Raw genomic sequence first — 25,462 nt, forward strand, 5'->3', positions numbered from 1 at the left:
ACGCTTTCGTTATCTTTCTGTGTTGTTTTGGTGGGTGAGGCCACGCTCGAGCTTTACAACGAAGCGTCAGTCGGAGAAGTCAGAGGTGTTCAAGGGACAGCAGTTGGGCAACTACCCTCGCCTTCCTTTCCAACCTTCGTTATAGCGAGACTGGACAACTAAAGCAGTACACCATACACCATGATTCGAAGTGAAAGATCTCAATCCATGTCCTATCGAAGGAATGCCTCGTTGGCATGTATGGGGTGCAGGAAGCGGAAGATCAAAGTACCATAAACAAGCATATGTACACATGGTATTCTTCTCCCAAACTGACTTGTACAAAAGTGCGACGAAGTCCGCCCGACTTGCTCAAACTGTCGCAACCACGGTGATGTTTGCGCCTTTGGCTCAGACCGTCGAAAGTGGGTTTTGTTCCTGTCTGTGGTTTTTGTTTTGCTCCCTTGCGCAGCCCCTGACTTGCTTCCACAGAAGTGCCACAAAGCGTAAGGATTTGGGCCTTTTGGTGTCCAGGTTGAATGGCTTGGAGGCTCTTGTCGCGGAGCAGCGTGCTCTCATGATCAACTACGATGTCTCCGGTCACTCTGCCTCGACCGACGCATTGCAGCCTTTTCTCCCCTCGACGACCGGAATACTACAGGATCCTGAAGTCGATCAGCATCAACCTCAGCATCTACCGCAGAACCGGGGTGAAGATGGCCTTCCGAACGACACCACTGCTCAATTGGGTCAGATCAGCTTTCCCGTCAGCCGGCCGTCCGAACCCTCTCCGGACTGGGCATACTTGAACTTCTCTGCAGACGACTACTCCTTCGAGACCGACCAGATGGACTTTCCCGCCCCGAGTATATCGACCGACGAAGAGTCCTCGCCGTCCACGATGATTGTAGCCCCGTCTCCGGAAGATGTGTCTTCTGAAGAGGGCGAGGACCCAGACTCTGAGCTGACCCAGGAGCTCTCAACTCGAATGGGCCGACTTCAAATGGCCGAGGACGGCAATATGCGCTACTACGGTGCGACTAGCAACATGCATCTGTTGCGGAACGGACTGCAGTCGCTCTTCAAGCCCTTTACTCAGTCAGTCCGAGCCAACGGGCAGGACGCCCTCGTACGAGCTGGTCTCGTTTGGGCATGCCATCCAGCCTACGAGCAGCACTTGACCGACGTTTTCTTCACCTGGCACGCTCCGTTGTTGAATGAGGTAGACCAGGAAGTATACTTGCGGGAAAAGCAGCGTTATGAGGCGGGCATCAACACGCCATTCTTTTCTCCAACACTTCAGAACGCCATGTATGTATATCACACTTTCCATGGGTCACACTTTCCAGCCCCGTTTTTGCAGCTATTCAACTTATGCAGGGGGAATCTAACAAAATAATATCTTGCAGATACTGCGTTGCCACCACATATGCGACGTGGACACCTCCGACCATCAAAGACGACCCAGCGCAGTTCTTCGCCCGTCGAACCAAAGTGTTGCTCGACATCGAGATGGACTGCCCAGCCATGGCAACCGTCCAAGCCATCCTAGTCATCTCATCATACGAGGCTTCCAGTGGTCGAGATTCGCGTGGTACGTATCAGTGTCTCCCTCTCCTGTCAGTAAGAGCTCTTTCGGCTGATACACAAGTCAGGGTGGATGTACTCGGGTAAGCATCAGAAATTGGCTTTGCGACTGATTGGAAAAGGAACTGAAAGCTCCCCGACCCAGGCCAGGCAGTTCAGATGGTCACCGATCTTGGTCTACATCTGAATCTCGAGGTGGAGACGGAGGACGACGAGGCCAAAGACGAGCTCGTGAAGCTCCGGCGCGCCATCTTCTGGAGCGTCTATTCCGTCGACACGTACGTGCAACAGATCGAAACTGACTCGCGCTCTGATTCTATCGTGGCTGGTTTTCCCTTTTGTTTTTTTTTTCCTGACGAGCTTGACACAGGCTTTGGAGCTCCTACATTGGACGACCCAGTTTGATGCACAAGCTCGAAAGCAACGTGCCACTTCCAGAGATCAAACCGAATCAAACCCCCGGGTTGGGTTCCTTCTCCGCAAACCAGAATGCCGCCATTACCTATGTTCCTCGATACATGGCCGAATTGACCATGAAAATCGGCAAAATCACAGATACATTGTGAGGAGATTCTCCTATTGCTCTCCTCTCCTCCCCAAGATTTCTGCGCTCTCCTAACGAAACCGCGCGGATAGATATACCGGGAAACGGATCTGCGCTGAAGAGGCTCGTGTTTTCGTCGACTCCATGTCCCTGGAGTTGGTAGAGTGGAAGCAATGCCTCCCACAGCTCCTACAAGTTGACACCAGCTCGATCATGATTGCAGGGTCTACGAGTGACGAATATGCGTCTGCGGCTGTGTTGCAGCTCTTGTAAAATTCCGCTTCCTCTTTCCTCAATTTCAAGTGTGGGGTTTATTTGCTGACGCGACCACCGTCTCTTATAGAATGTTGTATTATCAAGCCGTCATTCTCCTCCACCGACCATTTCTCGGCGAGTCGCGGAGTTTTAATACAGAGGGCGCGTCGCCTCCGTCATCGTCCTCGACCTCGACCGAAGTCAGCAGCGGCACATTGCCAGGAAATGCTCCTTTCGCCCGACGACCGTCCCAGTCCCTGCCCCTGCCAGTTGGTCATCGGTCGTCGCACGCCTTCAACTGCACCACGTCGGCGACGCAGATTTGCAAACTGACCATCCTGTTCCGGCAGCTCTTCACGCTCCGCCACGCCCACGCCGAGACGACGCACATCCTCGTCACCGCGGGCCTGATCCACGCGTACAACTGCTGCATCTTCTCGGGCTCAAAGTGCCAGGAGGCGCAGAAGCTGCTGCTGATCTGCATCCAGGCACTGTCCGACATGGGCCAGATGTTTGTCAGCGCGAATCGGGGGCTGGAGGTCCTGTTGTCGCTCAAGCGGAAATGGCAGAACAAGGACTCGGTCTCCAGGGTGCGCAAGTGAACGAACTGCAGTAGCTCTATCAATAGAAGTGGCCTGTTTATTGTGCTTGGGGCTCGGGGAGCTAGTACCACATATATAATTTATACGGGAGCGAATTACTCCCCGCTATATTATGCATGATAATATTCACCCGTGTCAATTTTCCATCCATCACGGGTGAATGTCAACAAACCCCCCGTCCACCACGATGTGCGCCCCGTTGATATAGCTACTGTCGTCGCTCAAGAGGAAACTGATGACGCTGGCCTGCTCCTCGGGGAACGACATGCGGCCCAGCATGATGCGGTCCAGGACGGGGCTCTGCTCCGTCTCCGCGGTCCCCGCCACGCCTTGCTGGCCCATGACCTTCTCCAGCAGCGGCGTGTACACCCACCCGGGGCACACGGCGTTGACGCGGATCTGGTCCTTGCCGTAAAACTTGGCGCCGTTCTTGGTGATACCCAGCACGGCGTGCTTCGCGGGCGTGTACGCCCCGAGGCCCTGCGAGATGAGGCCGCACACGGACGAGATGTGGACGATGGAGCCCCTCTGTCCGGGGATGGCGCGCGACGACGATGGGCCCGACAGGCTGATCGGACGGGGCGATTGGCGTTGCATCTGGGCCGCTTCGTGTTTCTGGCACAGCCAGACGCCCTTGGCGTTAATCGAGTAGACCCTGAATTGTAGTGATGGGGAATCAGCGTCAGCAACTTCCAGGACACGCAGAGATTGTTCTTGACATGGATCCCGCTAGCATCTTCTAGAGCAGAGTGGTACTCTGTGACTCTCCCAACTTCTCAGACAGAAAAATTATTGAGGGTTTAACCCCAAACGCACCGATCAAAGTCCCGGGTCGTGATGCTCTGCTCTTCATGCCACACCGTCTCCGACACCCCCGCGCAGTTGGCCGCGAAATCCAGCCGGCCGAACCTCTTGACCGCGGCCTCCACCATGGCTTTCACATCGTCTTCCTGGGAAACGTCGGTGCGCACGAACACGGCCGCGGCTCCAAAGTCGCTCTCGAGCTTTTTCGCCAGTGCTTCTCCAGCCTTGGTGTCGAGGTCGGCGATGGTGACATTGACCCCGCGGCTGGCGAGTTTGGTCGCGACGGCTTCACCGATGCCCGATGCGCCTCCGGTCACGATTGCGCTGAGGGACGGCATAAGGGGGAATATGCGGATGTTACGACCGTTTCTTCACCAGGTCTTCTGCCAGTCAATCTGTAAAATGATACACTGACAAGTCCCAGAAAATGGGCGTACTTGCCTTTTTACATGGGTGAAGAAGGGTTGAGTGTCCAATCTATCCAAAGGCCCCGCGCCCCATCAGATCGAGGATGGAATATTGATCTTGAAGTAAAAGAGAAAGCCACAGCCCTATAGAACCGGAAATCTGGAATTCTCCATGATTCGCTGGGAATGGCGAGCAAGCATGGAGATATGAGTCTCACTTACTACTCTATTCATTTGGTAGTTACTTTGAATGGTCAGTAAGTGGAGCCTGAATAATCTAGCCTATTTGGGAGATATGGGAAGTGGCTCTGGTAATATTATTTATTGATAGTAGATAATTTCCCACCCACTTTCGTCAGTTGTCAGTTTCACGTGAATCTTTGCCCTCTCTTCACGCGAGTCTCTAATATCTCTCCAACAAGACTAAACCGCTCGTCCAAGATGTTGAACTCTCGGTGCGTTTGGGTTTTCCTTGATTTCTTATTGAGAAAGTCCCCAGCTCCAACATGCCCCCGCAAACCTTGGGATGTTAGATGCCGTTCCCCATGGGGAAGTGCCCAATGAACAGCGAGCCCGGAAATGCGGAATAGGAAACGGCTTTGGCCCTGACCAATGATAACCATGTCCGCGGAATTCGAGTGGTCGGCTGGCGGAGAAAAAAACCTGGGAATTTCCGCAAAGGGGGTGGGGGGAACCCAGCGGCTTTGATACCTGGGGGTATATGCGGGAGAGAAGACTTATTGATATGGCTTGCTACGCGGCTCACGGCTCTTGAAGAAATTCTCTGCAAGATTTCTGACAGAAGCCATCCTTGTGACAATCACAAACCTATCTGCAAAACAGCGACAATTCCACCATGAGCACAGCAGAGAAGGAAAAGGCCCACGATACTACCTTGGTTGAGGCGGAGCAGCAACACATCGAATCGCCGTCTTCACCACCCTCTGATCTTGTCTCTAATCGGGAAGATGAGACCGCGGACAAGGTCACCTTCAAGACCTGGTTGGTCGTTTTCGTATGTGTCGATTATCCTGGTAACTCTTCAACTAAATCTATACTGATGGTCAGCCAGGCGCTCTCCATGTCTTATGGCATTTCCTTCTGGCCCGTACCCATCATGGGCACGATCCAGGCGCAGCTGGCGGTGATCTTGAATGACCCGCCTCAATCGGCGTGGTTGGGATCCGTGTACAACATTGCAACGTGCATCTCCTTCATGCTCTGTGGTGCAAACAGCGATCTCTTTGGGCGACGATGGTTCCTCATCGGCGGGAACGTCCTGATGGTCGTGGGCTCTGTTGTCGTGGGCTCCGCGAACACCACAGGTGCAGCCATCACAGGTATGGTCATCAGTGGATTTGCGGGCGGGAATTGCCAGATCTCTGCCTTTGCCATTCCCGAATTGTTACCCAACAAATGGCGCCATATCGGGGTTGTCATCGCCGACGCCTTCGTCTACGTCGACGTTATCGCGGGTCCGATCGTTGCTCGGTACGGGCTGGCTGCGGGATCCCCGGGCTGGCGCTGGCTCTTCTACTCGACCGCCTTCGGGAATGGGCTGGTGGCAGTGGCCCTCATCTTGTGGTACTTTCCACCTCGTCATCCTCGTGGAATCCCTTTTGGCCAGGCCTTCCGCGAGCTCGACTATGTCGGAGGCGTCCTGTTCACGGCCGCTGTCTCCCTCATCCTGGTAGGCGTCGTTTACGCGTCATACCTCCCCTCCAACGATGGAAAAGTCATCGGTCCTCTGGTATCGGGATTCGCCACGCTCGTTGCCTTCGCCTGCTGGGAAACGTGGGTGCCCCTGAAGCAACCACTCACACCCCCTCGTCTCTTCAAGCACAACTACGGCCGCTCGTTGTCCGCGCCCATGGTTGTCACATTCTCTGTGACCATTTATTATCTCGGCACGAACGTGATATGGTCGACGATCATCGGGACGATCTTCACCACCCCGTCATCGCCCACCTCGCTCGCAGCAAAATACTCACTGGCACAAGGCATGGGGGTATTGGTCGGGGCAATATGTCTCAGCACCATCGGGACAAAGCTGAAGCACTGGAAGTGGAGCCAATGTTTTTGTGTCACCATGATGACCATGTTCGGTGGCCTGTTGGCGCTGACCACCGAGAACACTCGCGCCATGTCCATTGTCTTTTGCTTTTTTTGCGCCACCTTTTACGGCTGGGCCCAATACTTGTCCATCACCTATGTCCAGTTTGGGGCTGAACAAACCGAGCTAGGCATTGCTGGAGGACTTGCGTAAGCCTCAATTTTACTACGCGGATAAATTTGTCCCTTTACTAACCGAAAAAAATAGGGGCACAGGTCGATACGCTGGTACATCGGTCGCCTCGACTGTTTATGTGACGATTCTTTCCAACGCTGTTTCCAGCAATGGGGTGAAGAAGGTCATTCCTGCAGTGATGCGGGCTGGCGCTTCGCGAGCTCTTGCACAACAGGTTCTGGCTGCCTTGCCCTCGGGGCTGGGTGCCGTTGCAGCTGTTCCCGGCACCACCGACAGCATTGTGGCCGCCGCTGCTCTCGCCTGGAGAGACACGTATGTCGCTGGGGTTCGGACGGTGGCTCTGGCGTCCATCGCTTTCGGCGCGCTTGGAGCCATCACTTGCCTGTTTTTGGAGGACATCACGCCGAAGATGAACGAGAAGATTGAAATTTATCTGGAGAACGATGTGAATGCGGGGAGGAACGTATATCACTGAGTGAATCTACGTTTGTGATGGGGTTTGGGGGGATGTCCACCTGGTCTCTTTCTCGAGGCTGCGAAGATGTGACTTGGATCTTGTCGGTCAGATAATATTGTTTTGCGGTAAATAGTCAAGTATGGTAAACTCCATCTTTGAAAAGGCCCTCGAGTTCTCGGCTTGGGTAACTGTCCCTTCTCTTTACTCCTGTGTCTCTGTCTGACAAGTCCCACCCTTTTGGGTTACTATGCTGAACTAGAGTAGCTTACATGCAAAGAAGGACGGTAGGAGAGCTACGACGGTCTGGGGAGGATGTCATATCTACAAGTATATTCGCGATGAAGCTGGTAGACGAGGCATATTGGATCTGAGAGATATCTGCTCTTACTCATTCCTCGGTAGATTGAGAACAGAGGTGATCATCACTAGTGTCCATGTTTAGTTTAACAGCCTCGACTCGACTTTGACCTCACTCACACCAGAAAAGTTATAGGTAAAAAATGAGAGGTTTGCAAATGTCTTGATTCATCATCTTCTCAGAAATGTCTCGGCCCCTCCCCTCCCCGCGGTTGACAGCAGCAGCCAGCGGAGACCATTCTGGCTGGGCACGACAAACAGCGTGACTGACTGACTACGAGCGAACGATCCAAAAAGGGGTGGTAAATATCAAATGACCATGTGATTTTTGGTCTTTGCTTGCTGCCTGTGCCCACCACTCACGGCTTCAGAACCAGCCCGTCCTCCATCTCGGTGGCCTGCTTCAGCCCCTGCTGGGCCGCATCCGCAAAGTCCTTCAAGAAGAGCCAGCGGGCCTTCTCGTTGAGCCGCTTGGCCTTCCAGTCGTTGAGGGAGCCCCGCGGGAAGAACTCGACCTCGGACTCCTTGTGCAGCAGGAAGGTGTCGTGGGCGATGATGACGAAGACGTTGTCGGCCGCGTCAAACTCCTCGAGGTACTTGATGGTCAGGTTGGCGCGGTCCGTGTCGTGCGAAAAGTTCTTGGTCAGCCGGTACACCTCCTGGTCGGGCTTCTTGTGCGCGAACACGTCGCAGAAGGCGGCGCCGCTGCCCGGGCACAGGCCCACGCGCGCCCGGACCGTGCTGCGGTTCCACCACGACGAGAGGTCGAGGTCGACCTTCTTCGGTAGCGGGAGGTACTCTGTCGGCCGGTACTCGCCGCCGTGGTGGCATGCGTCGCCGCCCATGAAGACGAAGCTGTCGGGCGTCACGCGCGCGAGCCCGCACACGTGTCCGACCGCGTGGCCCGGCGCGTCGACAATGTAGAAGGACCCGTCGCCGAAATAGTCCAGCGCCCGGAAGTTGCCCACCTTCAGGTCGCCCGCGGCCGAGAAGTCGACCTCCACCAGCTCCCGCCCTTGCCAGTCCGTCTCGAGCACCTGGCTCTCCGGGTTGACGGGGTAGCCCGGGACGAGAGCGTCGCGGAACCCGGGGCCGACGATGAGTTTTGTCGAGGACGGGAACGTGCTCGGGTCGCCCGTGTGGTCGTAGTGCCAGTGGCTCCAAATGATGCCCTCGATGGACTTGAGATCGACGCCCTCGTCGGTGAGGATGTCGGCCACGTTCTTCTCCACCTCCAACCCCCACTTGTGGTCGATGATGGTGTTGGCGATGCGCGGCGCCAGGTTCTTCCAGTCCTTGCGCGTGCCCAGGTCGAACAGGAGCTTGCGGTTCAGCGGGCCGTGCTCGATCAAAAAGCTGTACGACGGGCACGAGAGCTTGTCGTGGCCGGGGATGTGAGGGCCGAAGAGGAGGCCGATCGGCACCTCGATCAGCGACGTCGAGTCGATGATCTTGACAGACACAGTCGACGACGAGGGTGGGATGTTGAGCGCCGGAGGGGTCTTGGGCGGGACCAAGTACTGGCTCGCGTCTTGGGAAGCCATCTCTTCAATCTTTGGGGGGTGATGAGACAACAGTTCTTTGCAGCTTAACAGGGCAATTCTAGTGACTATGTTTGTGTCCTGGTAGTGTGCTAGACAAGCAGGGAACAGGGAGGGAAGACTATTTAATAAACTAATCGATGACGAGAAAAACGGTTCGAGGTCTGTATGTCATATGGCGTTTACCGATGTCACTTGCTCCATAATTTATGTATCCCTACGATCTATTATACATTATCCCTCGTTACCGTTTTACCAAAGAAGTAGTAGGAGGGTGGTGCATTTTCGGCACAAGAAAGGCGCATCTCCTCCCCTTGTCACCTCGGGAAAGAGGCGAAACCCCTCGACTCCAGATCCCCCCCGCACGCATCGCACTCGGTGTTTGTTCTCCCTTTTCCCCCACTTGTGCCTATTGGACGATTTAATCTGTTGGATGGGTGGTGATTGGAGATGCAAGGGGAAAGGTAATGAGATAACCAGTGATGATGGGTGATAACCCTCCTGGTTCTGGGAGTCACGGGACTAGCTGGGAAATAGCATACCAAAGACTGATATGTTTGGTATATCATTATGGCTGACGTATTGACAAGGGCGTAGTGACGATGAGATGTAACGTCAGGAACAGACCCGGGTGTTTTCATTTGTTTGACCACCGACCCAAACATAGAATACTTTTTATACAAGAACCCCATGAACCCCATCTGCGGCCATCAATCTGCGCCAGACAGACCATGATCGGGGTTAGTTGTCCGAAGAATAAGCTTGGAGCCCCTCGAGAACCGGCTTGAGCCTCGTGATCATCCCGTCGAGATTATTCGACAAGACATTACATGTTGCTACAACACTGGTTAGCAAGTATCCTTGTCAGGAGATCGAATACATCTCCTTTTGGGTAAAAACTTACCAGGCCAGACCCAGCGCTCGCGGATCATGTCCCGGTAGATCATGATGGGGAGCAGCTCCCTCGGAATCGGTTTTTCGTACTTGTATTCGCTCTCCGCCACGATCTCGTCCATCATGGTCGTGATGACGAGCTCTTCCGGTCCTGGAATCTCCATGAGGCGCCGTCCCAGAAGATACCAGCACATGAGGAGACCTAAGAGTCCCCAACGTCAATTAAACATCTCGCAGTAGTACGCGAGGGGACTTTTGAGACTTACTGCCTTCATACGCTGCGAGCGGGGCATAACAGGGATAGTTCAAGCACGATGTCTTCAGCAGGTAACCCAATCCCAAGCGAACGCGCACTAGCAGGCAACGGCACGCGCGGACGATTGCTTTCATGAGGTCGGGAGGGTTATCGAGCTGATACAGCTTGGCGATCCGACTCCGAGATACCTGGTCGACAGGCAGGAGAGCGAGCGCCTTCATCTCGTTCATCTGCGCGTTCGCATAGAGACGATAGTACGCCGCATTGAGGACGACCAGTGCGTTGGCCATCAATGGGCCCTGTGGCGCGTCGGGGACCGTGGTACAGTGTGGATGCGTTCTCCACGCCTCCTCCCACGTATGCAGTGCCAGGCGGAGCGAGTCCTCGTCTGCCACGACCGTCCCAGTGGCATTGCCAAGGCGAAGTGTGGAGATGTGCGAAAGGATGACGCTGATCAGGGTCAACAGGCCAAATGGACTGATTGTGTTGTCGAGTGGAGCGCCTGAGAGAAGCTGTCGAAAGCATACGACCGAGGAAATTGTGACTCGGGTCGAATTCTGCCAACTGAGTCCGCCCGCTGTCCACAGTTCCTCGGAACAGGGCAGCGACCCCTCCAACTCGGTGTTGGAGCTCCTCAGCACCGCATTATCCTCGTTACAGAGCAGGACTGCTCGGAGGACAGTAGTCCAGGACACGCATCTGGGCCAGTGGTTTAGCGAGCGAATTGCAAACGGACCTGATGAAAGCCCAACCACGGGACATGCACGATTGCTCACCTAATCATGCTCTCACGGAATACCCACCCTGTCCAGTCATTTGCAGAGACTTTTGTCGCTTCGACAGAAGCTTCTCGGCAAAGCTAGGGAGGATTAGCTGGTCCATCTCAGAGTTCAACAGCCAAGTTGGCAGAAACATACCACGTGAAGCCTTGTAAAAGACAATCTCGCCTGCCGTTGGATCCGATCATCACCTCCATAGAGTCCGTACTGGCAGGTAAGGAGCCTGGTTTGTAACTCCCATAGCTGGAAACCCGAGTCTCTCTGTCCAGCGATGACCAAATCTTCGTTCTGTGACGCAGTCCATGTCAGACCTTGACCGTGATACTCTTCATTGTATCTGGAAATCCCTGGTGGCTCAAACGTCCGTTGATCACATACCTCGCTCAACAGCTTCAGAACGGCGTAATAGAGCCTAAGACTAATCTCTTGCTCATTCAGGTAGACCGCTCCGCATGCCATGACAGCGAGCAAGAGAGGTGCTAAAGGCACGCAGGGTTAGTGCTGAGGGTCAAGGCCACGAAGTCGAAATTGGCATAGGCACATTACCTACCTTGAATCGTGCCGATCGAGAACGTTGGTGCATGGATAATAGGGCAGTGCGGCGCGAAGTGTTTGAAGAATCCTCTGACGAGCCTAATGACCATATAATTTGTGGGAAACACAAAGTCGCAGAGTCGATTTTCCACGTCGAACAGCTGCAGGTTGACTTTGGCTTGCTCGATTTCCGACGGGATCAGCCCCAAAAACAAACCCGAAGACTGATATTCTCCATTGTCTGGATCGGTGTGCCTTGCTGTAACATTCCTGCCCACATCTTCTGACCACGGGAGAGCATAGAACGGCTCGTCCCATGGCCACTGCACAAAAGCATCGTCAAGAAGCTGGAAGTCCATCTGAGCGCGAGGAATCACCTCTACATTCGCCGCGGGGGCTTGCACACGATCCAGGGTGGGAACTTTCCATCCTCGTTCTAGACCCAGCTCGAAGGTGCTGGGGTTGGTGGCGACCCCGCCAGTCTGTGCGTTCAACAGGGTCGACAATGATGGCAGAACTTCTGGGATGACCTGCCCGTTCACTAGGCTGGTCGTTTCTCCGCCGTTGGTGTTGTCTGGCTGTTGTCCCTGTACAGCCCGACCGTTGAGATCGTAGCTAGAATCATCAGACGATGTGTCCTGGTTGATACAAGATAGCTGTCCGTCCTGCGAGTCGGCTGGCTTTCCGGCCCCACGATGAAGGACTCTCATGTGCCTGGAGATAACATCCTTGCGTGCAGACGTGAGCCCGCATATCGGGCAAGCATGTGGTCTCTGCCAACGATCTGCGTGGATACCAAGTCAATTGGTCAGCTCGGCAACTGGCGACTACTGCTATGCTATCGTTGATGATGGCGTGGGAAGGGGCTTTGCTTACGACCGAGCTCATGGCGGCGACAGTGCTCCTTGCGCGTAAATGATTCGCCACAGACGTTGCAGAGATAGCGACGTTCTTTCTGGCTTCTCGTCACCCCATTCCGTCGCGGCTTGAAAAATCTCAGTTCTTCAGCCAGTGGGGTCCAAGCAGTGGGAAAGGCCGATACAGTTCCTGCCGCCATGATAATTGATTATGATTATTATTTTTTTTTTCTGTCCCCAGGTAGCTTGCTTTGAGTGGAGTGAAACAATGGGGAATTGATAACATCAAATGCTCTGAGCGGAGGAGGAGGAAGACAAGCTGCTTGCCTCGGGTTTCGGGGACACATCGCAAGGGGCGCCTCCGTGAAGGTGAGAGCTGGGGGATTCCAGCAACGAGAGGAGCTGATCAGGCGCCGTGCATTTACTGGCGTAACTGGCCCAGTCTATATTGGGGTAGTCATCAGACTTGTACCGAGTACGGAGTCCCCAAGTAGTTGGTATTGGCCCCTCCGTAGTCCCTTGGTGGTCCCTTAAGGCCCGTTTTTTTGCGGGGGAAAACCAGGATCCTGGAGGTTGCCGAGTGGGGGAAATGGATAATTTCACAAGCACGAGATGAGTGGCATTTGTGAAGGTTTGTCGGCAGGACATCGCATGGTCGCCCCTCTCCGATCGGTGCTCTTGCTATCTCGGTCCTGCTGCTTGGGGTCACGACGAGGAGAAACTCTCTGATGCTCGACCTATCCCCACCAAGATCCATGGGGATGAGGAGCAGACCGAGAACAGTCGGTTAAGACGAGGAGGGGTTGTGTTGTTGATTCGCAGTTCCAGTACATATTACTAGAAGGATTCTCCCTCGAAGGTCTAGCCATCCATAAACTGTGTCGCTTGTGAGCCTGAAGTGCCTGGATATCAGAAGTCTCTTGTACCGCGCATAATATAGCACCTCCTAGCTCTTAAGTGTCTTTATTCCCGTGCAGGATGCCTGGCCGACTTGAAGGTAAGGTGGCGATTGTCACCGGTGGTGGGAGCGGGTTCGGAAAGGCCATTGCGACCAAATTTATCCATGAAGGCGCCAAAGTTCTCATTGCCGAAATGAACCCAGCAAGCGGTGAGGCTGTGGCTAAAGAACTGGGGTGCGCAGCCATCAAGGCCGACGTGACCAAGCGCCAAGACTGGAAGAGTGTTTTGGACAAGTCGATTGAGTTGTACGGCGGCCCTGATATTGTGGTTAACAATGCTGGAACATGCTACTCGAACCAGGTAAGTTCCCCCTCAGTAAATGGACGATTGCATTCTGACCATGGTGACATCTAGCCATCCGAAGGCGTTCCCGATGACGAGTTCGATCTCGTTGTTGCTGTCAACTTCAAGTCGATTTATCTCTCCGTGGCGGTCATTATACCATGGATGAAGGAACATAAGAGTGGTGGCTCATTCATCAATATCGCATCCACGGGAGCCACGAGACCGAAACCACGATTGACATGGTATAACGGATCAAAGGCTGCTGTGTGCTGTGCTTCCAGGTCGCTGGCACAGGAATATGCCCCCAACAACATCCGATTCAATTCGATATGCCCGCAGTTTGCCAGCACGGGATTGTAAGAACCACAACTCGCAGCTATATTTCATCGTTGGCTAACGCAAGCTCTTCACGCAGGTCGCACAAATTCCTCGGCAAGGAGAACACACCCGAGAATCGAGCCTATTTCGTATCTTTGATTCCTCTGGGAAGATTGACCGATGTTACCGACATTGCCAATGGTTGCTGCTACCTGGCCAGTGACGAGGCGAGCTATGTTACCGGCACCGAGTTGATTATTGACGGCGGTCGAAGTGCGTAAAGAGACTAGGGAGACTATAGCCAATACACTCGGTGATATACTGTATGTTGAGGGAGCAATAACACAACTACCGACAGAATGACATGTCTAGCGACGTACCTACACCCTTGCACGTAACCCGTGTAATTCCACCACCCTGGTGTTGTGTACGATTTCCTCTGCATAGCAATAAATACCCACTGAAAAATTCACCGCTCAGAGCCATTTTCTGAGCGACTAATGGATACGGTCAATGCACGCACAAGGACCCTTTGGTTTACCGCTGACATGGCTCTCTGTGCTATCCTTACAAGGTACTAGTTCCCAATCCCCCATCGAAAAGACACACAACCAGGCTCACTTTACCCAGACTCAGTACTTGGAGAGGATCCGGCAAATTTCCGCTCCAGCCCCTTTGTCACTGGTGTCTTGTCCCCTCCTCTCCCCATCTTTTCCCCCTTCCCCACTCAATATCACCCCATGGCACAGGTTTGACAGGTATCCAGGACCCAGGACCTTGTACTCTGAAGGTGGGCTTCGTACGGTGTACGGACGAAGAAGAAGATTTCCTGCCATGCCGTGGCTCGAAGCTTGATTCTGGCCACGCAGCGCCCCTTCCGCCATGCCGAAGTTCGGGGCCTTGTCTGATACACCAGATTCGGTAATTGCATATGGGCTGATTATCGGAGTAGAAATATGCCTGGCTGACAGAGCCGTGGAGTCTTTGTTCCTATATCTCCTTCACGTTCCTAGCTTATCGGTGCCGTAACGTGGACCTGCACAAACACCTCCAAGATCTCGACCTTTGCTTCTATCCAGTAGTGTCATCTCACAGGCTATCATACCCAATTGACGCCGCACAAGTCTTCTTTCTGTCCAGAAAGATGGCGGCTGAAGAACGCAAAGGTTGGTTCAAGGACCAGATCAGACTTGTGAGCATTCTGGTAAGATAGACACTCCCAATCCAGCAGATGGCTCTAGTGACCTAACCGTCTATGCCGCCAGATCACAATCTTCATCTCTCTGGGCTCTTTCACCTATGGCTACTGCAGCTCCATCATCGCCACCACCTTGGGCCAACCCGACTTCTTCAAGTACTTGCATCTCGACACTGAAGGCCCCGGCTTGTCTCACACAAATGCCATCACTGGCGCCATGAATGGTTTGTTCCAGGCTGGTGGCTTCCTCGGAGCCCTCTCCATTGGCCCTATCTGCGATTGGTGCTCACGACGAGGTGGCATTGGCATTTCAGCTGCAACCTGCTTGGTGGGCGGAGCTCTGCAGTGTGGATCCGTCAACGTCGGCATGTTCTTGTTCGCTCGATTCTTGACAGGTATGGCCATTCCAGTCTCCATGGCACCTGTACAGTGGGCAAAATGCTGAGTATCGCAGGTATTGGAACTGGCATGATCGTCTGTGGAGTACCTCTATATCAGAGCGAGGTCTCTCCCCCCCATACCCGTGGTGTCTTTGTCGGAGCGCACGGAGCTTTGCTCTGTACTGGCTACTCGGTGTCTGGCTGGGTCGGCTATGGCTGTTTCAAGTACTCTGGACAGTTCCAGTGGCGGTTCCCACTTGCTGTGCAGTGCTTTGCGCCCTTGATGCTACTAGGCGGACTGTTTTTCATCCCAGAGAGCCCTCGTTGGTGTAAGTCGATCTGCCCACAAATGTGAACAGGAACCGCCATGCCTAACGCGTGTCACCCACAGTGGTCCTCCACGACAAACACGATCGCGCCTACAAGGTGATGGAGTGGCTGCACCGAGATCCTCGAGACCCAGAGGGCATCCTCGTCAAAGAGGAGTTCTATGCCCTGCTGAAACAACTGGAACTCGAAAAACTCCGTGGCGCCGGAGGGTACAAGGAGCTCTTTACCGGGTGGCCCAACCGCAAGCGTCTATTGCTAGGCTTCTTCACCGTCTTCGGCGGTCAGTGCACTGCAACCATTGTCATCAACAACTACGGTGTGATTCTGTACACGGCCCTCGGATACGTGGCACCGACCACTCTCGCCTTCACGGCCGGCTGGGTCACTGTTGGAGTTGGAGGGAATGCACTCTCGGCGCTGATTGTTGACCGCGTCGGACGTGTGAGGCTGTTAAGTGAGTTCGATTCCGCATTGGAAAAAAGGGATATGAAAAGCTAACCAAATATGTCTATCAACAGTCATCGGATTCTGCGGTTGTCTGATGGCGCTCATCGTCGAAATGGCCCTGCTGGCCACGTACAAGGGCACGACCAACAAGGCCGGGCTGGCGGCGGCCGTGGCGTTTCTGTTCATCCACGTCGGGTTCTACAGCTCGTGCGTCGACGCCGTCACGTACATTTACTGCACTGAGATCTTCCCCAACCACCTGCGCGCGCGAGGGTCGTCCATCTCCGTGTCGGGCCTCTTCTTCGCCACCGTCATCTACACCTGCGCCGCGCCGACGGCGTTTGCCAACATCGGCTGGAAATACTACATCGTCTTCGCCATCACCACCGCCATGACCGCCGTGGCCTGCTACCTGTGGTGGCCCGAGACCAAGGGCCTGTCGCTCGAGGAGATCAACGCCCTGTTTGGCGAGGAAGTCGCCGTCGACGTGGGCCACATGACCAAGGAGGAGAGGGATGCTTTGGACGAGAAGATCTTTGCTCAGACTCAGGAGATTGAGGGCATCGTCAGTCAGCCGGTGCCGGAACACACAAAGGCTTGATCTCTGTGAAAAGCCTTGTCTGCTCCGTCCTCCCTATCCTACAACGTATACCCGACTCGCAACATCCAGGATATTTCATCAGGCGAATAGATGTATGGCAGCTAGACTAGACTTTCTAGAGATACAGGGAGATTCATATGGCACGTACTAGATTTAGACAAGAGAGACCCCCCCTTTTTGTTTTGAAAGATGACTATCAGAAGGTCCAGTTGATAGTGTTCTTCATTAGAAAAAAAAAGAGGAAAGAGGACAAGGTATAACAGGAAAGAGCTCAGTCCATGTTATTCCTAGATCTTCTTGGTCTTCTCTCTTATGCAACAGAGACAAATGTTTTATATTACGTGGAGAATAAATAGTAGAGAATACTTATACGTACCCAAAGCGGGCTGGGGTAGCTGGATTCTCATCCTCTCAGTCAGAAAGGGAGGAAGGGAGTATCTCCTCATCACATAACATGACAACACCCATCACGCTACATTGATTACAGGAATATCATAGTATGTATACCTAGATACCCAGATTTGTAGATATGTAAGACAAATAACACTCATTTCCAGATCAACTCATCTCAAGTCAGTTCAACTCACATCCTCAATCCTGTACTACTACTCTCAGGTCTTCAATGGCGGCACCTCAATCCTCAACAACGGCGCGTGCTGCTGCGTGCCGAACGTGTCCCTCTCTCCCACGCTGCCCTGCAACTGATTTGCCGGTCGCTTGAACGTGCACTTCCACCCGAGCGCGGGCTCGAAGAACATACAGGTCAGAATGTCGTCGTCGCTCGCCAGGTGGTAGAGGTTCCTCATGACGTCCTTGGTGAGGACGGCGCTGTCGCGCACGTGCTTCCAGATTGTGGGGTCGTCGAAGAGGATGTCGAGCGTGATCTCGTAGGGGCCCGAGTTCTTGGAGCGCACGACGGCGGCGAGGTCGGCGATGCGGGTCGGTTGCGAGGGATCTGGGAGGGTGTGTTTCGCGGGGGCTGCAGAGTGGATGGTGAGCATGGGTGTTCATAGTTTTCAGGATAAACTCCTTTCTTTTCGGGTCTTGGAGCTAAACTTACCTGCGCTTACAGGAGTGGCTGCATCTCCAGCCTGTCGAACCGGCCGTTCAGACCGCACCAGCTTCGACCGCGATGCGTCCGGGCTGCCAATCACAAACGACTCGATCGGGAAGAAACTGAGCGGGTCCTCGACGTCCATCAGATGGTATACGCTAAACTTGTACACCGGTCCCACGGACTGCTCCAACGGCGTCAGCGGCGAGGCGAAGTTGCCCGCGGTGGCCAGTTGGCCGGGGTATTCGCCGTGGAGGATCATGACCCTGGCGTATCCCGCGACAGCGTCGGCTTCGTTTTGGGTCGCTGCGATGACTTCTCCCAGAACACCGATCTCATGGGGCACAGCGGTGGTGGCATCCGGATCGAGCGGGCCCATGACAGCGTTCTTCCCATAGATGTGGAATATCAATTGCGGACCATTCGCTTCGCCGAGTGTCGGGAACGCCGCTTTTGTCCTCGGCCGCACCGTGTGCTCGAGAAAGTCGTCGATGCCCCGGATGAGGATGGGGTCGCGAATGCCTCCGATAAAGGCGGAACGGAACCCGACTTGGGTAGCCCCTTCGAGTTTGATCTGGTATGTCGGCGTAGGCACAAACTCAGCCCCCTGGATGTGGATAGACCGGCCGTCCGCCTGCGGCTTAAATTGTACCTTGTCCAGATGTAAAACGCCACCCGGGCCAGGGAGCCTGTCTGGACGGGTTTTCTCGTACATGGTGTGCGCTGCCACAGAGCGGGGGATACATCGTTGGCCCGGTGTGATAGGCGTCAACTGAAAACTGTCCTGGTACATGGTCGCCAGGATCGAGCGGCCCTTGGGCACCGCGCACTGTCCGCCACACTCGACGATCTTCCCCATGTGCCACGCCGGATTGCGCTGGACGCCGCGGTGCATGCTGAAGGCTGCAAAGGGCGCCGGATCGTATGATCGCCCAGAGATGACAATATCCACATCCGGGTCTTCTAGTGCTTTCATAAAAGGTTCAGCGCCCATCTGCGCGACGATGGCTACGGCGTCCGACACATCTTCCTCCTTTAACGCAGGACCTGGGCCGCAGGGTGTGATGGCGCCCGCTCGTAGCTGGTTCAGTATCACCTCGCGGTCGTTCTTGAACTTGATGGTCGCCACCTTGAACCGGTAGCCCTTGCGCTCACTGATCTCGCGCACGATGTTGACCAGGATGTCCACCTGCTCGTTCGTGCCCGCGCCACCGGCGGAGCTGACGAGCAATTTAATACCAAAGTCGAAGCAGGCCTCGAGAATCGGGGTGAGGTCGTGTGCAAAGGCTTGTTTACTGACAATCGTCCGGCCACTACCCAGCATGTACGGGCCTGGGTCGGTGGAGCCGCTGTCTGCAATGATGGCGTCGGGACGGGTGTTTTCGTCCAAGATGGTGGTCCAGAAATCGACGACATCGTAGCCGTAGCCCAGCATGGGCGTAGGCGCGAAGATTTTGACGGGATAGTTTTTGGCAATCATGGCTGCTGATGTCTGTATCCCCTCTCTTACACAGCATGAATTCACATTTGTTCCTTCGTTCAAGTTCTGTCAGGGTCGAATTAAGGCCTGATCCGAAGGGCCGAGATCACCTGTCGCTTGGGGAGTATCGTATTCGACTCCGCTGTCGGAGTGGTTGGATGGTGTTGTCGAGGAGAGTCTCTGCATCTGGGGGATTCGAGATCGGACAAACTCAGCCTCGTCGGGCCCGACACCGGGCGAGGCTGTGACCCTGACGTCCCTCATTGTTGGCATCAGTCGGCGTAGCTTCGGAGGCGGTTTTCTTCATCTCCTTCACGATCTCCAAAAAGGACTCTGTCTCTGTCTCTCTGATAGCATGCTTTCACTATTCCCCCACTGAGACTCTCTCCACGTTGCTTGCATCTCTTACATTTGTCCTCACATACCATATTCCCCACTGGACTGGTTTCCCACTGGGACGAACTCAACCCGTATCGACCCCGGACTTCCTACCCCGGATTTCATCTTCCGCTCTGCACATGTTTGTGCGTGCATGCGTACCCTGGGCAAAGATTTGGGAACATGTGACGATGACCTTTTTGCGGTCCACGGCTAGACAGCCCGGAAGACTAGGTTGAGTGGATGATACCCCTCCAAGGGTGGCCCGGGAGGACCTTGGGCGAGGTGTCTGTCTCTACAATGCGCACAGGTGCCTACAGATGTTCGGTGGGGTTTTGGGAATGCACAGCTCAAGGCACTTCTCGTCTCCAGACCCTGACTGATTGACTGATTGTCCTGCCCTTTGGCTTTTTTGTTTATAGAGAAGAGGAGGAAACAAATACTCGTTTCCCTTGAATCCATATCGTCTCCTCACTCTGTGTCGCATTGGTCCTTTCATCTTCTCGTTATCGCTATCCAGTCACTTGTTATCACCTTCTTCCGTCAAACATGGGTTCTCTAGGCTCCTTCCAGCAGACCAAGTCGCTGGCCGACGTGAAAAACAAGAAACTACTACACTACAAGGGCTTCATTGACGGACAATGGGCCGATGCCGCCTCTGGGAAAACATTCGATTTGATCGATCCAGGCACAGGTAAAAGCACTACTTACCTCGACAGCCTCCGTTTCCTTTTTATTACACGCGATAGCAGAACATGGCAGACCTAACAGCTTGTGTGATTTCAAGGCGAGAAACTGGCCACATTCCCTGAAATGGGCGCGGCGGATGTCGCTCGAGCGATCGACAGCGCCTCCAAAACCTTTGTCACCTGGAAAAACACGTCGGGCCGCGACCGCGCGCGCATGCTGAGAAAGTGGAATGACCTGTGTCTGGAAAACACCGAGGACTTTGCCTTGATCATCACTCTGGAGACGGGCAAGCCGCTCTACGAGGCGAGGGCCGAAGTCATTTACGCGTGCAGCTTTCTCGAGTGGTTTGCTGGCGAGGCTGAGAGGTGCGATATGGATCCCCATGGAGCATGTGTCGCATCAATAACCCATAACGCGGGTTGTGCTGACAGTTTGGGATCACCATTAGGACGCACGGTGAAAACATCCTTACCGCCAACCGGAAACAGCGACTCGTCACGATGAAGCAGCCCATTGGAGTGGTCGGTTGTCTGATGCCGTGGAACTACCCCATGGCCATGATTACCCGCAAAGCCAGCGCGGCCATCGCTGCCGGATGCACCACCATCTGGAAACCTGCAGGCGAGACACCTCTCTCCGCTGGCGCCATGGCCGTCCTTGCCATGGAGGCCGGCATCCCAGCCGGAGTGATCCAGATCATCACCAGCTTGACCACCGTCGCGGAGGTGGGCAAGGAGATTTGCACAAACAAGCTGGTGAAGAAGGTCAGCTTTACGGGCAGCACGAGAGTGGGGAGGTTGTTGATGGAGCAGTGCGCGCCGACGGTAAAGAAGCTGAGCTTGGAGCTTGGGGGCAACAGTCCCTTTATTGTCTTTGACGATGCAGATGTCGATGTTGCCGTCGAGGCTGCCGTTATGGGTCAGCAGCACCAGCACCTTGGCCCGTCATTTTCTGTTCAGGAACGCTAATTTTACGGGATAGCCAAGTTCAGAAACACCGGCCAGACGTGCGTCGCCGCCAATCGAATCTTTGTGCAAGACGGCATCTATGACAGGTTTGCCAAAGCCTTGTCCAACACGATTTCAACTTTCAAGATCGGCCCGGGCACCCAGGTACCACAGCCTTGCCATGGTCTCGAAGATGAAACAAGGTATACTGATGAGGATTGCAGGATGGTGTCTTTGTCGGACCCTTGACTCACGAGAACGTACTGTCAAAAGTGCTGACTCACATCGAAGGTCTGATCTCATGACACAAACACATGGTGACCATCAGAATGATGCTGATCTTGATTTTGCAGAGGCCAAAAACAACGGAGGCAAGATCATCTTGGGCGGGAACCGAGTGGAGGGAACAAAGGGATACTATGTCCAGCCTACTATTATAGCAGGTCAGTTATCTCGTTGACTCTGGAGGGAGCCTCCCTAGCCTCACTCTCTTCCGGTCCCTGGCAAGATACTAACCAGACCGCCACTGCGAACAGATATGCCCCGCGGCACCATCACCGAGCGGGACGAAGTCTTCGGCCCCGTCATCCCCCTATACCGCTTCCACACCGAGGAGGAAGTCATCGAACTGGCCAACAACGTCGACGTCGGGCTCGGCGCCTTTGTCATGACGTCCAGCATGCCCCGACAATGGCGCGTGACTGAAGCTCTCGAGGCAAGTTGTTTCTTCCCCTGCCTCTACTAAGACGACTTCATTCTTTCCCCTTGTTGGATACTCTGCTGACAGCATATGACCTTTTGTCACTGTGTGTGTACAGGTCGGTGTCGTCGGTGTAAACATTGGTCTCCTCTCAGCCGCAGAAAACCCCTTTGGAGGCGTGAAGCAGTCCGGTTTCGGTAGGGAGGGTGGACGTCAAGGGATTGACGAGTACCTCGTTCTCAAGAGCATGTTTTTAAATGTTGCGAGTGGTTGAAGTCGAGTCTCAGGAGAGGGATTGGAGAGCCTGGAGCAGGCGATATACCTACATACCTACCTAGGTACCGAAATATCTGTCACAAGTTCCTGTAGATATCTCTGGCAGAGCACAATACAAGAGGTGTTTGAGAATTGTATACCTTGTTGGTTGGCGTTATCGTTTCTCTACGGGGTAATGTAGGTAATGTAGGATGCTTCTCGATACCAAGGGAAATGCTAGGGTACCGAGTGCCCATGAGAAGAGAAATGATCTGTGCAACTGAGCATATATCTCTTCGCCATACACACTTTCTGACTACAGTGACTTTACTTCTGAAGGTTGAACCCAAAAGGCAGCACATGGCAATATCAAACATAATCTTTCAATTTTACGTCTCTATATTCTCTCTACTCAGAAACCCCCTTTCAAAGTAGCCCCCCCAGCGGCGGCATCAAACTCTGCGGCCTCGTTGATCCCGACGACCCTAAAGATATCGTAGATACCCCCGGCCTTATCCTCCCTCTCGGTGACAAAGCCCGTGTCTCGCAGCTCGGTCATGGCGCGGCGGGTCGAGTTGTACACCTCGGTCAGCGACAGGATGGACCAGATGACGATCTTGAAGCCGATCTCTTTGGCCTCGGCGGCGGTGATGGCCGGGGTGACGCCGCCGTGGACGATGTTGAGCAGGCACGGGATCGGGTGGAGAGCCTTGACGGCGGCGCGGGCCTGTTCTTTCGAGACGAGACCCTCGAAGAAGGCGACGTCGGCGCCGGCCTCGTGCGCGGCCTTGAGGCGGCGGATCGCCTCATCAAAGCCCAAAGACTGCAGCGAGTCGGTGCGCGCGATGATGACCAGGTCGCGGCCCGAGGCTTCGCGGGCCATGCTCGCGGCGCGGATGCGCGTCAGGTACGTCTCCAGGGACACCAGCTCCTTGTTGCGCAGGTGGCCGCAGCGCTTGATGAAAGCCTGGTCCTCGATGTGCAGCGCGGCCACGTTGCCCTCGATGTACGTCTTGGCCGTGCGGGCCGCCGACAGCGACGAGCCGAAGCCCGTGTCCGCGTCGGCGATGACGGGCACCCTCCAGTCCAACCCGGCGATCATGCTGGCATTGGCCGCCATCTCGACCATGTTGATAATGCCCAAGTCCGGCGAGCCCGTGCGGGACGCCGCCGTGCCCGCCCCCGTCATGTACAGCGCGTCGAAGCCAATGTCCAGGGCGATGCGGGCAGTGTAGCCGTCGAAGACGCCGGGGCAGATGACGATCTTGTCCGGGTCGTTGATCATTTCGCGGAGGATGGTGGCGGCCTGTCGAAATGGCTTTTTGCCGTCGCCACTCTGCCTTGTCGTCCAGGCCATGGTTGGCGTCGAGCGTGTGAATAGGTTTTACAGAGAAGAGAAGGTATACGGGAATGTCCAGACCAGCCAGTCCTCAGAGGCTCAGAAGCATTCAATTCTCGTTCCAAAGACTTGTATCACGAGCGTTCAGCACGACACACGACACGACGCGATCGATACACGCGATACGAGTTCCCTCCAGTTCTCTATCTACAATAAAGAGTAATCGACCAGGTGACCCTGTGCGCGACTGATTTTATGCAACCTGTACCCAAATACTCGGTTCTCCATCTCCTCCTCTTAACTCTGTATTTTTGTACAACGAACCGTGATTCGCAAATGCAAACGCAAACCGCAAACCGTAAACGCCAGAATAAGCGACTTTGTAAACAACACTCACTCCGTTCTCACTCTCCCCTCATCCCCACTGAGTGGGAAAAGGAGGAGTCGAGTGGGGGAGAGAAGACGACGGGCACAACGGCCAATACCGTGGCTTGCAGATCCTAGATCCCGGCATAAGCGAGGCGCGAAGCTAGGATGCGCTTGAAAGAAAAACCCCCCCTCCGATACTGGCGCAGATCGACAGAGGAGCGATCGGATGGTGCGAAGACGGATGGACCCTTGCGATTTCGGGGGTTGGGGCTTCTTGGGGCCGCTATTTAGAGGGCCGATCGGAGGTTGAAAGCCAAGTGGCACCTTGGGGACGATGGAATATGCTGGGTATGGGATGTTGTGTCGTTCATTTGCTCATCATGTTTGTGGTGGATGGATTTGGGTGCGGACCAGGTAGCAAACAACCTGGACAGTTTGAGAGATGAATGAATCGTTCTAATCTACCTCTGCCTCTGCCCTGCTTCTGAAAGGGGGGAAAAGGGACGTTTTATGTCTTCAAAGCTTCGTTGCTATTTTGGTATTTGAGAGGCTCTGCTCTGCTAACCAGGATCCTTCCTTCGATTCGGTATCAATACAGTTCACCTCTCGCCCTGTGGCCATGACTAGAGAACAGAGCTTCAAGTCCTGCCCCATTCACGCCTTTGGACTATCCTCCGTCTTCTTCTTCGAGGCCTGAAGAGCAAGTTCGGCAATCAACCGCCCTGCCTGGTCCCCCGTCATATTGTTCTGGAACCCGATCTGTCGCAAACTGCCCCCGTTCACCAATCGTTCCGCCATCGCTCTAGCCAGCTTTGTACGAGCCTCGATGACTTTGTCGTCCTGTACGCCTTTGCCTTTCCCTTTGTCAAACTTGAATTTGCCCAGGTCGAACGAGTTTGCGGCCTGTGTGAGCACGCACGGTAAGAAATTAGCAATCCGCGGGCACAACGAAACGCTCTGTGGCTTTGTCAGGGCAGTTACCTTTTCAGCGGGTTGGGAAGCTTTGTTGGCATCCATGCTTCAGCTGAACGAGAGAGATGATTCTGAGTGACTGAAGGAAGGTATTTGAGTGATTTGGGTATGCGTATCTGCGTGTGTTTGCGTGTTTGTTTGTGTGAGAATTGTGTCTTGAATTAACCAGAGGAAAGAAACTAAGGTGAGAGAAATTTAAAGGAGCGTTTTCAAGGGAGAAATGGTCTGCTTTAATATGTGACCGCGACCTTCTTAACATGAACGTTCATTCACCGACGATTTGGATGTGATTGTCTACTGCTCTCCATGGCTCTGTTCAGCCTTGGGAGCACTCCAGAGCACCCTACCCTCCATGGCTCTGTTCAGCCTTGGGAGCACCCCAGAGTACCCTGCTCTCCATGGCTCTGTTCAGCCTTGGGAGCACCCCAGAGCACCCTACCCTCCATGGCTCTGTTGAGCACCCAGAACGACTCCTTGGAAGTCCGTCAAAAGCTTCTCCAGTAACTAAGTACCTTGTCGATCGTGTCGTACATGCCACGGTCAAGCGTGCAAAACCCATCGAGGCAACGAAGTGGCTGTCCTTTGTCAACAATCCTCAACTACCACCGCTCACTGGATAAAGGATGAACTGCCTCGAGGCTGTGCAAGGCAGTCCATG

General features: G+C 54.3%; 11 protein-coding genes across 11 annotated transcripts; 5 read left to right on the top strand and 6 right to left on the bottom strand.

Moving 5' to 3' along the window:
• Positions 1 to 373: 373 nt before the first annotated feature.
• AYO21_09064 (hypothetical protein) lies at positions 374 to 2,967 on the top strand (the record flags this gene model as incomplete). Its single annotated transcript, XM_022659002.1, has 7 exons — positions 374 to 1,290; positions 1,389 to 1,573; positions 1,635 to 1,649; positions 1,712 to 1,844; positions 1,937 to 2,128; positions 2,203 to 2,379; positions 2,454 to 2,967. The coding sequence occupies 7 exons, from the start codon at positions 374 to 376 to the stop codon at positions 2,965 to 2,967; spliced, it is 2,133 nt and encodes a 710-aa protein (XP_022508632.1).
• A 150-nt stretch (positions 2,968 to 3,117) lies between these two features.
• On the bottom strand, positions 3,118 to 4,109 carry AYO21_09065 (hypothetical protein; the record flags this gene model as incomplete). Its single annotated transcript, XM_022659003.1, has 2 exons — positions 3,118 to 3,696; positions 3,780 to 4,109. The coding sequence occupies 2 exons, from the start codon at positions 4,107 to 4,109 to the stop codon at positions 3,118 to 3,120; spliced, it is 909 nt and encodes a 302-aa protein (XP_022508633.1).
• A 925-nt stretch (positions 4,110 to 5,034) lies between these two features.
• AYO21_09066 (hypothetical protein) lies at positions 5,035 to 6,901 on the top strand (the record flags this gene model as incomplete). The annotated part of the gene is made up of 3 exons (XM_022659004.1): positions 5,035 to 5,193; positions 5,251 to 6,440; positions 6,499 to 6,901. The coding sequence occupies 3 exons, from the start codon at positions 5,035 to 5,037 to the stop codon at positions 6,899 to 6,901; spliced, it is 1,752 nt and encodes a 583-aa protein (XP_022508634.1).
• Positions 6,902 to 7,599: 698 nt separating this feature from the next.
• Positions 7,600 to 8,784, bottom strand: AYO21_09067 (hypothetical protein; the record flags this gene model as incomplete). The annotated part of the gene is made up of 1 exon (XM_022659005.1): positions 7,600 to 8,784. The coding sequence occupies one exon, from the start codon at positions 8,782 to 8,784 to the stop codon at positions 7,600 to 7,602; it is 1,185 nt and encodes a 394-aa protein (XP_022508635.1).
• Positions 8,785 to 9,522: 738 nt separating this feature from the next.
• AYO21_09068 (hypothetical protein) lies at positions 9,523 to 12,301 on the bottom strand (the record flags this gene model as incomplete). Its single annotated transcript, XM_022659006.1, has 8 exons — positions 9,523 to 9,617; positions 9,686 to 9,877; positions 9,942 to 10,630; positions 10,708 to 10,790; positions 10,849 to 10,998; positions 11,089 to 11,189; positions 11,261 to 12,028; positions 12,121 to 12,301. 8 exons carry the CDS (start codon positions 12,299 to 12,301, stop codon positions 9,523 to 9,525), a joined length of 2,259 nt encoding a protein of 752 aa, XP_022508636.1.
• Positions 12,302 to 13,079: 778 nt separating this feature from the next.
• On the top strand, positions 13,080 to 13,945 carry AYO21_09069 (hypothetical protein; the record flags this gene model as incomplete). Its single annotated transcript, XM_022659007.1, has 3 exons — positions 13,080 to 13,361; positions 13,416 to 13,702; positions 13,762 to 13,945. 3 exons carry the CDS (start codon positions 13,080 to 13,082, stop codon positions 13,943 to 13,945), a joined length of 753 nt encoding a protein of 250 aa, XP_022508637.1.
• An 863-nt stretch (positions 13,946 to 14,808) lies between these two features.
• AYO21_09070 (hypothetical protein) lies at positions 14,809 to 16,620 on the top strand (the record flags this gene model as incomplete). The annotated part of the gene is made up of 5 exons (XM_022659008.1): positions 14,809 to 14,868; positions 14,930 to 15,257; positions 15,317 to 15,571; positions 15,634 to 16,026; positions 16,091 to 16,620. The coding sequence occupies 5 exons, from the start codon at positions 14,809 to 14,811 to the stop codon at positions 16,618 to 16,620; spliced, it is 1,566 nt and encodes a 521-aa protein (XP_022508638.1).
• Positions 16,621 to 17,231: 611 nt separating this feature from the next.
• Positions 17,232 to 19,154, bottom strand: AYO21_09071 (hypothetical protein; the record flags this gene model as incomplete). The annotated part of the gene is made up of 2 exons (XM_022659009.1): positions 17,232 to 17,575; positions 17,681 to 19,154. 2 exons carry the CDS (start codon positions 19,152 to 19,154, stop codon positions 17,232 to 17,234), a joined length of 1,818 nt encoding a protein of 605 aa, XP_022508639.1.
• Positions 19,155 to 20,081: 927 nt separating this feature from the next.
• AYO21_09072 (hypothetical protein) lies at positions 20,082 to 21,914 on the top strand (the record flags this gene model as incomplete). The annotated part of the gene is made up of 7 exons (XM_022659010.1): positions 20,082 to 20,226; positions 20,320 to 20,587; positions 20,671 to 21,140; positions 21,204 to 21,334; positions 21,394 to 21,460; positions 21,523 to 21,612; positions 21,706 to 21,914. 7 exons carry the CDS (start codon positions 20,082 to 20,084, stop codon positions 21,912 to 21,914), a joined length of 1,380 nt encoding a protein of 459 aa, XP_022508640.1.
• A 622-nt stretch (positions 21,915 to 22,536) lies between these two features.
• On the bottom strand, positions 22,537 to 23,481 carry AYO21_09073 (hypothetical protein; the record flags this gene model as incomplete). The annotated part of the gene is made up of 1 exon (XM_022659011.1): positions 22,537 to 23,481. The coding sequence occupies one exon, from the start codon at positions 23,479 to 23,481 to the stop codon at positions 22,537 to 22,539; it is 945 nt and encodes a 314-aa protein (XP_022508641.1).
• Positions 23,482 to 24,486: 1,005 nt separating this feature from the next.
• AYO21_09074 (hypothetical protein) lies at positions 24,487 to 24,849 on the bottom strand (the record flags this gene model as incomplete). The annotated part of the gene is made up of 1 exon (XM_022659012.1): positions 24,487 to 24,849. One exon carries the CDS (start codon positions 24,847 to 24,849, stop codon positions 24,487 to 24,489), a length of 363 nt encoding a protein of 120 aa, XP_022508642.1.
• Between the last annotated feature and the right edge of the window lie 613 nt (positions 24,850 to 25,462).

This window comes from Fonsecaea monophora (genome assembly GCF_001642475.1).
Source record: "Fonsecaea monophora strain CBS 269.37 chromosome Unknown Scaff85, whole genome shotgun sequence".
Lineage (NCBI taxonomy): Eukaryota > Fungi > Ascomycota > Eurotiomycetes > Chaetothyriales > Herpotrichiellaceae > Fonsecaea > Fonsecaea monophora.